The sequence below is a fragment of the Cynoglossus semilaevis genome, chromosome 1 (genome assembly GCF_000523025.1).
Source record: "Cynoglossus semilaevis isolate Cse_v1.0 chromosome 1, Cse_v1.0, whole genome shotgun sequence".
NCBI lineage: Eukaryota > Metazoa > Chordata > Actinopteri > Pleuronectiformes > Cynoglossidae > Cynoglossus > Cynoglossus semilaevis.
In genome coordinates this window covers 15297978-15309351 of record NC_024307.1, presented here as the reverse complement: position 1 = coordinate 15309351, position 11374 = coordinate 15297978, and the positions used below count along the sequence as shown (strand labels likewise).

The 11374-nt window shown below is 42.3% G+C and overlaps 1 protein-coding gene across 5 annotated transcripts in view; it reads right to left on the bottom strand.

The window, feature by feature from the left end:
* actn1 (actinin, alpha 1) overlaps positions 1-11374 on the bottom strand; it is a 57943-nt gene that overhangs the window by 21101 nt on the left and 25468 nt on the right. For all 5 annotated transcript variants that reach the window (XM_008313290.3, XM_008313266.3, XM_008313282.3 and 2 more), the window contains exons 2-3: positions 3888-4002; positions 2545-2664 (exon numbers count right to left, since the gene is read on the bottom strand). In XM_008313290.3, coding sequence (XP_008311512.1) covers positions 2545-2664; positions 3888-4002 — 235 coding nt within the window. The remainder of the gene's footprint in view (positions 1-2544; positions 2665-3887; positions 4003-11374) is intronic.

Below are 11374 nucleotides of genomic sequence, written 5' to 3'. Positions count from 1 at the left end.
GGGGTGAAGGGGAGGAGGGGGAGACAGTTTTATATTGCCTTAACAGGATCTGTGGCCCTGACCACGGCTGACCAGTCCCGTAGATCACACCTCCTCTGGACATGATCTTCTACCTCATAATTGAACCAAACTCTTCTTTCACACTGCGTAAAATCAGAGGAACATCTGAGTGACACCTCACACTGTCCAGTTTGTCCATCACAGTCCAGCAGCCGCCGAGCCGCCGTTCCCCGTAGACTTTACTGGATTAAATGGGGAAGAAGTGATTATTGAAGGTGGGACAAACAGGCGTCTGACGATGTCCATTATTGACAGGACACAGTGAAAAGAGTGGAGACAGAGTGGAGTTCAGTCAGAGCCTGAAGCTGCTGATGGATTAACGACTCAAACCACTGAATCATCACAAATGAAAACATGTCATTAATGCTTCTCATTAGGGTTAGCAGTAAACACTGTCAAATAAAAAAGAAAACAAACGTTTATATATATATGCATACATACACACATATATATGCATGAGATTTTGGAAGTCATTTTTACAATGTGTGTGTGTATATATATCTGTGTGTAAATAATAAAACTATATAAATATATATAATTGTATTTTGTTCACATCCATCTGCCATGTAAAACGTTCGTGGTTCAATTCCAACAAGCCACCAACCCCAGGTTGGGTTGAATAAATAAAAGCAACCTGTCCAAATCACTATGCCCTGTACTGTAGCTGAGGCGCCCCCTGCTGAAGGAAGCGACAAAATGATTCTTCTTCATAATATATACGTAGTCAAGGGTCCTGACTCCATCTCTCCATCAGTGTGGGCCGCTGATCTTGGACGAATTTATCAAATTCCGTTCTGTCATTTTGCTAACTTTTAGCTCCTCTGCTAGTGTTTCCACTTAGACTTAGCCTTGTATATTGGCCTAACTTTAGTTCAATTTTGGGTATTCAGATATTATTTAGGTTTAGGTCGTGACTTCTAGGAAGCTAGTGTTTCCACTTAGACTTAGCCTTCGATATTGGCCTAACTTTAGTTTAGTGTGTGTTCACAGAAAGACAAAATATTTTGACTATTTTCCGTAGCGTTTCCACGGTGTATTTTTATATTAATTCAATTTATGACAAATGATTTGCATAATCCTTACAGGATCTCTACCACTGTGAGCCTTTGTTAGCAGATAGCAGATTATAAATATTTTTCTTGTAAAATAAAAATAAAAATATTTTAGTCCAGGACAATGTCTGCTTCAGTTACACCTACAAGGAAAAAACAGGATTATTTTATCTTCTCTATAGTACGTATAATAGCTACATAAATATATTTATCTTTATACTGATGAGCTTGAACTTCCTGGACGGTTAGAAAACTCTATGTAAAATCTTAAAAAAAAAGGAGAACACGGCTACAGATGAATATGAAGATAATTACTGTTGTGATGAAACCACCGTGAATAAAAACCAGCAAAAAAAAAAAATCAGACTTTGGCTAACTGTCATTCTAACAGACGTCCGACCAAAATAGCTAGAGCTTCTGCTCTGGAGAAATGTGGTTTTGCATTACAGTTTGAATACAAACAGGAAATGGTAAGAGATGATAAAAACCTGGTCCACTTCCAGAGAACTGAATGACACAGTCTTCAGGGGGAATTCTAGCTGAAGTGGAAGCACAGACGGGGAACAGTCTAAGTCCTATACATGGCTAGCAGAGCTAAAGGGAGCTATCACTGAACCCTGACATACTGCACTCCTGTGGACACCAAACCCACACAATCTGAACAAAACTTCACCCTCACCTTTATAAACACAATGAGTTTGAAGTAGGTACTGAAGTAGGTACTGTTTGAGTTTCACAGCTTCAGAAATGACCAGAGATTTCTTTCTCATTTTTGAGTTTCACAGCTTCAGAAATGACCTGAGATGTTGTTCTGCATGATATCGCTTTTTCCTCATGTTCCATCTCTACTGATCTCCACCCCGGCAACCTAGGTGAGACACGCCCCACACCTTGAAAACCACTGACCTCAACTATTAACACTTAAACTACCAACAGAAATTAGGAAAACAAACACAGATTTCTGAAACAGCTTTAGATTTTTCAACTGTTTCAGAAACGGGCAGAGCTTCACGGCTACGGAGAGACAGATAGAAAGAGGGTTTACTCTGCTTACGACTTGTTTACGCTCCGATGGGAGGAGAAGGAGGAGGAGGAGGAAGAGAAGAACAGACATCCCAGGGTTATTTGTGCTGAACAATGTGCAGCCTCATACCCAGAGGGCATTGCTGATCCTAAAATCTACTCCCAGAAAATGCACCGCAAAGCACAACCTTCTCCGGAAAACTGTGAAATAAGGATCTCATTAACTGCACAGCAGCCGGTGGAGCTGCGGGGGTAACGGGAGGAGACCGAAGGACGTGATCCAAAACCGTCCTCAACACAACAGGAGATATCGATCTCTCTGATTGGCTAATTGGGGATGTTTTGGTGGTGTGGTTTTAGCTCTTTTACTTGAGTAAACCTGTCGGTTCAGTCACTTCCTGTCCCTTACCTTCTGCACCAATGGACACCAGCTTCACCCCTTTGCTTGCGATGAAGTTGAGTGCTTTATTAACGTTGGAGATTTTGTGGACTCTCATCTTGCCTCGTTCTGGTTTGGCCAAGCGTTCACCTTTTAAAAATAAAGATGTAGCGGTCAGCATGATGAATGAGGCTGGCACTTCCTCTAAGTACCAACATTAGCTGCAAACATCTTTTTTTATATTTTACTGGAATATATGAGTCGTTTGGAAGCCAAAATAATTCAGTTAAGGCTGGTGTTTAATCAGTCATAAAAGTTTGTCAGTAAATCCCACTTATTTCACTTTTATAGAAACAGTGTGGCACTGTTAGCTTAGCATTAAGAAACGACATATTTTCCTATTTTATTATTTTTATTTCTTATGAACACATATATAAGTTCCTGGTGCATATATGTTAGTTTTACATTGTGAAGAAAAAGTTCTAAAATATAAACAATCAGACAAACAGTTTGAAATGATCAGAGCTAAGCTAAATGCTAATGCTATAGAGTCCTGTTTACAGCATTACAGTGTGGATTTTTATTATATTTTCTTCAAAGACATACAGATATAGAAACAAACACACAGTACATACAAATACACCAACACACCTGAGTATACGGATACACAGTATATTTTAGTCCGTATTGTCAGTTAAGTATTTTTTAATTCTGTCAGCTGAAGATTTGGGAAACAGGAAGTTGAACGTCATCGTTTATTGTAGGCAGAAAATGACAGTCAGCACAGCTTTTGTTTAGCAGCCAAAGCAGCTTAAGACACTGTACTGTAGTGCCTTAAAGAGTTTGCCAAAAAGCTCATCATATTAGTTAGGTGCTGGACTTTGCTTGCTCAGGTTTTTCTAAAGGTGTCAGCAGTCGTTTTGGGAAGCAAAAAACTTACTGCCAGGCTTCTTTTTGGCAAGACAAAAACCGACTGTCAGCACGAGTTTTGGTGAGCCCAGACATAGCTTACCATAGAAGGAGAGAAAAATCAACAGCGTTTTCATTCCCACAGTGTGTGGTTGTGGCTGCCTGAGGTCTCATTTATTTATTTTGTCCTCAGCTTCTGGGTTTTACAAGGGTGTTTGGCTCTGCTGCAGCTGCTTTCACCATTCCAGTCAAATCTGAGGTAAAGAATTTCCATTTTTCTGTGTATTCTGGACCCATTTTTATCTTAAAAAGACAAAGCTGGCCAGTCCAACCTCAGATGTGATGTGGTTTGAATTGGAGAAATACGAGAGTGCGAGCATTCGATTCTTTAGATTTTAAAATGCTAAACTCATCCTGGGTTTCTGCAGTCAGGTGAGGTGATGCTGTGAAGAGCAGCGTTGTACCTGAGATGACCTCCAGCAGCAGCATGAGTTTCAGTCCATCCCTGAAGTCCTCCTCGATGTTCTCGATCTGCGTTCCTGCTTTCCTCAGGTGAGAGTTACACCACGCTGTAAATGTCTGCATAGAAAAGAGAGACAACAACCGGTCAGTGCTACACCGACACACCAGGTAACAGTAACAGTAACAGTAACAGTCCAGGGCAGCGACACTGTCCAAGGTCCGGAGAGTTTAAACTGTGATGACGTGTTTTAATGTGCTACTTAACCAAATACAGAAGATGTGGGAGATACGTAAGATAAGATGGAGAGTTGTTGTCATCAACAATATGAAGCCGCCTTCAGTCCCTCACAATCCAATTGACAGCCGCCTTCAGTCCCTCACAATCCAATTCACAGTTGTATGTATGTATGTATGTATCTAAAAGACCACAGCTGGTTCAAGGAGAAGGGATAAGTGGAAGGACTAAAAGACCACAGCTGGTTCAAGGAGAAAGGATAAGTGGAAGGACGGTCCATATATTTGTTGGTCCATATCTTATTGTTAGCTCCTGTTCATTTGAACAGCCCTGCACTAAAGTGTTGGGAAATATAGCACAAGATAATATTCACTCACAGTAGTCAATTACTCCCAGATCTATGAATATTAGTATTCATCAAACCTGGCCTAACTAAACGGAACTACTTTATGTTCTCGGGCCAGTAAAGTGACCCCGCCCCCCCAGTATAAATGTGAGCTTTGCTAAAGGGTTTTGGTCGGTGCACCTTTCCCTGTAGTTAATCTCCAGTCCTGCACTCTCTCCAACGCGCCTCCACACACTGGAGCATTGTGTACTGTATATGGTAGGTGTAGCGGGCCTCTCATTCTCTGGCATCACTGGCACCCAGTCATGCTAATGGAAAACATCTGGAGCAGGATCTCAGCCGCCCCAAAAAAGCTAGCATGAGGAGTGGGCCGTTACATACTCCCTGCTGTGAACGCCTCTTTATGGGTTCCCCACTTAATTACAGCCAGCGCCTTAACATCAGGAACAGTGTTTCCACGGAGGAGGAGGAGGAGGAGGAGGAGGAGGAGGACCTGTAGGAGCAGAGCCCGGGATCCATGAAAGCCGGCTCTGTCCTCTCCTGGCCTGCCCTCTACTGCCCAGAAAACAAAAGCCACTTAACAGTCACAGCAGAGCGGCTTGATTGGACTGGTGGAACATCTGTGACCAGGAGAGGCAGGAGGTTCTACATTACTGGGTGGAATATTAACTGTGACACTTTAAGACTTGAGAATACTGTAGGTGGCGTTGTTGGGAGAAATTGGTCACCAGTTTCTCTACGCTCTGCTCATCTCTATTTAATCTGTATTCCATTTAAGGCATCGCTCAGTTGATGGGTCACAGTGAAGCTGCCATTCTGTTTGTGTTCTATTTGGAAATGTCAGACGGTCCCTCTTTGTGGATGATGTCGACATGACCTGCGCCTCCTTCTGGTTAGTTTTCATAATGTGGCGGCATAAATCTTGAAATTTATGAAGACTTCCAATGTGTTCAAGACCAACGCTGGTCGTCATGTTGAGCTACAAGAACCAACAGGACCTGAACGGCCTCTGTGTCTGTTTCACTCAGAGATCGACACAGTCCGTGTTGTGGGTTTTTGATGAAGACAGAGAATTGAAATGGTATTCAGCCCTGCCTTTCAACAGGACAATAACAGCAGTGACAGGGTTATAGGTTATATTGTTCTATATCATATATTTCTGTCTCCATTGTAAAAAAGCAAGGAAGAGACGTATAGGTCTTAGTTTAAAAAAAAGAGCATAAAGGACAAGCCTAAGGCTCAAGATGCAGATCTGAGGGTGAGGCACTCAGAAGAAGCAGAGTTAATCACCTGCCAGGTGGAGTCTATAAAAATGCACATAGAAAAAAAAATCTAGATCCCAACTGAATTGCAGTAACAAAAGTGCTTCAGACTAGAAAAGAAAGAAAACCAAAAGAAAATCTTATCTCCAAGAGGCGACTGAGAAGTAAAAGAGTATTTGACAAGAGATACAAGATAATGATACAAGTACAACAACAGAGACAGGGGTGAGGCTTGTTGACTACCATGATACGTTGTGGTTGAGAATGAGGTTCATTTACAATTGGCCCATGGCCTACCTATTCAAATAGCGGCCCGTGGGCCACAGGCGTCACAGTCAGGACCTCAGAGTTGTCCAGTCTGCAGTCATTTGAGAAATGATGTCATAACTGTTTGTGTTGGTCAGGAACAAAACAAACAACATCAACCACCGTGGTTCAGTTGATAAGCAACACATGAACAGGTGCTGCATAAACAAGGATAAAGAATAATAAGAATCACACGGCTCAGGATTCTGACCTGACACCCAAAAGAAGAAGCAAAGACGAACACCTGCCAGTCCAGGTCCATAAACATCAAAGACAGTTTCTCAGTTGACAAAAAATGGACAAGTCCGACCCAATCTGGATTTCTGACCCACTGTCCAGACCCAAAGCCTGCTGTGTGTTCAGGGACGCTAAGCTTTTGGCAAAGTGACCAAGTGAGAACCAATAAAACACTGAATGAAGTGCAGATCCTGCAGAAGACACAGAAGAAACAGAGGAAGCAGATTAAAGGGTGTTTTATCTCCAATGCTGGAACTGACAGAAGGAGAACCAGCAGTGCAGATTTATGGGGAGTTGGCAGGAACGCGACCACGCTCTCTGTGAAACCCTTCTCCTCATAACTTTGTCGTGATTTAAACCAAGCACTAAAATATTTCAATTAATCCTAATCAATATTCTTAGCCAAGGCCGTGCCAAAGATTTTTAAATATCCAGACTGCGGTGTCAGCAGCTAACGTAAAAACTGTAAAATTTAATCACTCATTAGGTGGAGGTTTCTGCTGCCTCGGCAGATCCGGGTTTTCTCTCTGTGTTTCTGACAGAAGAGTCGGATCCTTTTTTTTTTTTATCTCTTGCTCTTTTTGATTCATTTTCACACTTTTTGAAATACTAAAAGGCAGCAAAATGTTCCCTGGAGAATGTGAACGTGATAAAAAAAAAAAAGAATATCCTTGTTCAATAAGTCTGGCTCCTGGCCCCACAGCACTTGGTCTGGTTTATATGGGTTATTTTTTCTTTCCCTTATCAATTATTAATCTGGTCAGAAATGTAATCTGCACCAGAGCAACTACAAACTAGCAGTTTCAGTTAACTTTGGCTCTCGGTTTGAGTTAGCCATTGGATAAACGTGCTTTCTTTTTGGTTGTTTAGAAAAAAAATGAACAAATTGTGGAATTTCTTCTATGAAAGGTGTTTATGTTCTTTTTTTATTCCTTTACCAAATGAACTTGTTTGCATTTCAAAGTATAACAAGAGAAGCTGTTAGCCGCCATCGTCTGTACATCGTGTTCACCTCTTGAAGGTCTAGGTCGTCCTGGCTTTTAAAGTCTGATTACTGTTGTTTTTACAAGAGTAACAGGCTGAAAATGTCACATTCTAGCAGCTGCAAAGCACTGATTGGCTGAGGCATGTTTTTGTATGTGCGGCCACATGACACTTCCTCAAAACAGGATTCTCCTTTTCATCAGGAGTCTCTTGGAAACATTGATAGTCACTAGGAGACGCTAGGAGAGTTACGTCACAAACAGAGTCATAACGCAGGCGTGCGGTAGCTGTAAACATCTGGCCCTGAGAGCACTCCTCACAGGCGACACAACAGATCGTCTCCTGCAAAAAGGTCGGCTTCCACAGTGGAACCGTCTGCTCCCTGAAATGACTGAGAGTCTGATGATTCAATACCAGAGGACTCACATGTTGGTAACTCACACGAAACAAAAAAATAGTAAAAATAAAACTACCAAACCAGTTAGCATAAGCTAGTAACGGATTCATGGTTGCACATGAATTCAGTACCAAATCAACTTAAACTTCAACACAGTTTTAAACAGCACTGTGACCCTGGTTTCCTTTCTCAGCAGGTCTTTGTGAAGGATTAGCAGCAGCTCAGTTTAACATAATTAAATGTGTTAGCCGGGCGACCGGAGGAGCAGCAGCTCCATCACCCCGGGAGATTTTTGTTGCCATCGCTGTAATGAAACCACAGGCGTTGGATTTTCCCCACACGGAGGGTTATTTATAGTCAGAGGAGGTGACAGGTCCAGGAGCATCTTTACCAACAGGGTGGACTGGGGTTCAGCTGGAGCTCTTTCTCTTTCTGTTTTAGCTTCATCAGCTTCAACTACTGCTTTTTTTTTTCTTGTGCTGGAATTTCCTCCACCACGTCTATCGGACAAACTGCAGACCTACAGAGAGCCAGTGTGAACTTGTTGCATTCCTTTGCTGATCATACATGGAGATATTTCCACTGCCACACAGTGGGTGGTGTAATCACAGAATGTAAGGAAAGAAGGAATTTTCCGTCCCTCAATTTCTCTGCCGTTTTCTCAGACGTGATTCAGTTATTGATCAAACTAAATGATCGGACTTCAGTTCTAATGAACTCAGCTCTAACCATGTAGACACTTAATGGGGACGTGACTTTCCAGCCAAAGGTTAGATATGCATTTGTACATTTAAAAGAAAAAAGGACAAATCAGCCTTGAGTAATCCTTGACTGAACTTTGTTCCTGTTAGCAGGAAAACTAAACCAAGGGTTGAGCAGGACGAGTTCTCTCCGTCTATTTCTTTGGGGAATTTTGTGAAAAGTGACAGTCCTAACTCTCATAGATGATAGAATCATACTGGCCAGTACTGGTATTACACACTAAAATGTAATATTCTAGAGTCATACAGTACAACACTGTGTTCGTAGGGCCCGGTGCCTGGTAATGTGTCAAAGTTTTCTGCAAACAGTTGGAATTAAAGGTGTGCCTCTTGGGTGGATCCCTGCCCACTGAGCCACCGCATACAGTATGTGTGAAGCCCTTTAATTCTAATGGACTAACACACACACACTATTATCTGTATCACTTCTCTGAACTAATGACGGAACCCCTCAGGAAATGTCTAGAATAATTAGGAGACAGACACTAAAACCTAATGTCCCTCAACAGCAGCTGTTCAGCAGAGCGGCCTCTTCTGCCCTGAAACCGTCAGTGCAGTTTACAGCCTGCGAGTATTTGAACTGGGAAACTACAGTTCTCTGCTGTGTATTGTGCATCCATGCCTCCTGTACACTCCATGTGTGACTGTGTAATACTGAGTCAGTACAGTATGTGCTGTGAAACTCTGAGCTGTTAAGGTGTCTGCAGCACCAGCAGAGCTGCTCACCAACACCCTCAGCAGTGAAAATCTGTCTGCTTCCTGCAGCTCCAACACAATCTGTTTCCACCCAAGATGCCCAGCTCGGGGCAGGAGGAACTGTAAGGTCGTAACTCTGGAGAGCACCATCATCACCACCACCACCACCAAACCTCCCCTCGTTTCTCCGGCTCTTCTGCCCTCCCCGCCCCCACAGATGCCCTGACCTTGGGCAGGCTGTAAAAGCCCCAGGGGTCAGGAGCAGTTGGAATCTGCCCTGCATCACTTTCAGGGACGTTTGCCAGCCAGACAGTAAAACTAGTAGAGGTTCAATGTAGTTTAGTAGTTTGTCCCGTAACTCACACAAAACGTACGTTTTATGGTCCGTCTTTCAATATCAAACCAGGAGAACTTATATAGTTAGCATAAGCTAGCAGTTAAACTCATTAACTACTTATTTGAGGATTCATTGTCACACATTTAAATTTGGAGCAAACTATAATATTTAACATTTTTATTCAGTACTCAGGGTATTTTATGTCCTATGGACTTAATCTATTTACATTTTTATGGCACTAAATACTAAAGTTCTCTCACTACCAGCGGTGATTAATGACTCAGATGTTGAATCTTACACAGTAGTTGGAACAGTTTTGTTTTCACCCGTATTTAAAAGTTGAAACCAGCTTTGCTCTCCTGACACCGGAGCTGCTGCGAAATCACAGTAAACTCCGGAGATAAAAAGTGTCCTGAGTCCTGACACATTAATGGCAGCCATAAAAAGTCATCACACGTACAGTTTGTATTTCAGGCTAAAACGACTACAATCTCTCCCTGCTCCAGTTCCTCTCTCCACCTCTGGCTCACAGCTCCATTCCTCTCTCCACCCCCGTTCATCAACCTCAGTAGGGAAAATATTTCCTGCCTGTCTGCCAGTTCCATATTAGTACAATCCTTTTTACTAGAACAAGCCAGCTCATGAGTACGAGGCGCTGCCACATCTGAACAGACAAGTGTAAGACAGGGAACAGGAAGAGGCAGAGATACTGCTGGCAGAAAACGGAACGCAGGAAAACACTTTTCATCACCGCAGCCAGTTTCTCAGACCTCCACGGGGCCTCTGGTGTCCTGATCAACCTCCTCCCCAAAAACTGATGAATTACAACTATAACATCTACAGACAAATAAATCTGTCCAGAATCTTTATTTAAAACACTAACCCGGCGGTTCCCAAACACTTCTACGGGGCCCCTTTTTTGAGGTGACTATTCTGGAGTCCTTTCACAGATTCAAAACTACACTGAACTTATTTAAACGACAAAGGAAAAAAATATAATATAAATATTATATAATATTATCATTGCAATGTCCACAAGTTGCACAGAGTTATTTTTAAATTAATTAATTACAAAAAAAATAGTGCTGTTAAAAAATAATGCCTTTCGTCTCATTTTTCACACTTCTTGGAATCTGCCATAGTGCTGTTAAAAAATAATGCCTTTCATAGTATTTTTCACACTTCCCTGAATTCTTGGAATCTGCAGGTACACATCGTCCAGCACAGTAGGTGGCAGTAGTGCACCTTAACTTTGTCCGTAGGCCATGAAGTAAATACCGAGGATGAATACTGTAAAGTTACGTCACTGTGGGCAGCTGTGTACTAATCTCTGTGACAGACAGGGGGAGACACTCATGGATTCACTTGTCAACCAACATGTATTTAAACAGTAAAATCCTGCCTATTGTGTCAAACATTGTTGATTGATCAAAAAACAAGTGGTATTCATCCAGATTGAGTCTGAACATAATGAGTGTAGTTTGTAATCCAGTCACACTCCACCACTAATCAACATCTTTAACATCTTTAACTATCTTCAATAAAAGGGCTGTAAACCTTGAACAGTTCCCAAGAGACAAAACTTCAACCCTGAGCTTTGTGCTCCAGATCTTGACTGACATTTCTTCGTTCAGCTTTTAGCGCCCCCTTGGAGTAGGTCTGCACCCCCTAAGGTATGTGCCCCCCACATTGGAAACCACTCTATTAACCCAGAAGAGAAGAGACAAAAGCCAAGAAGCATTTGGCAGGAAGACAACAACAACCACTTTTGTTTTACTATCAAAACCACAACTTTAAAAAAAAACGCCAACGCCACCCACAGCCACAGCAGTAATGAGCATGAGCAGCGTCTGGGTGAGTCGGAGGGGAAATGATCCAGCCTGCGTTGATCCTCCTGGGGAGATGGAGTCTATTTTCTGCTGCCTCTC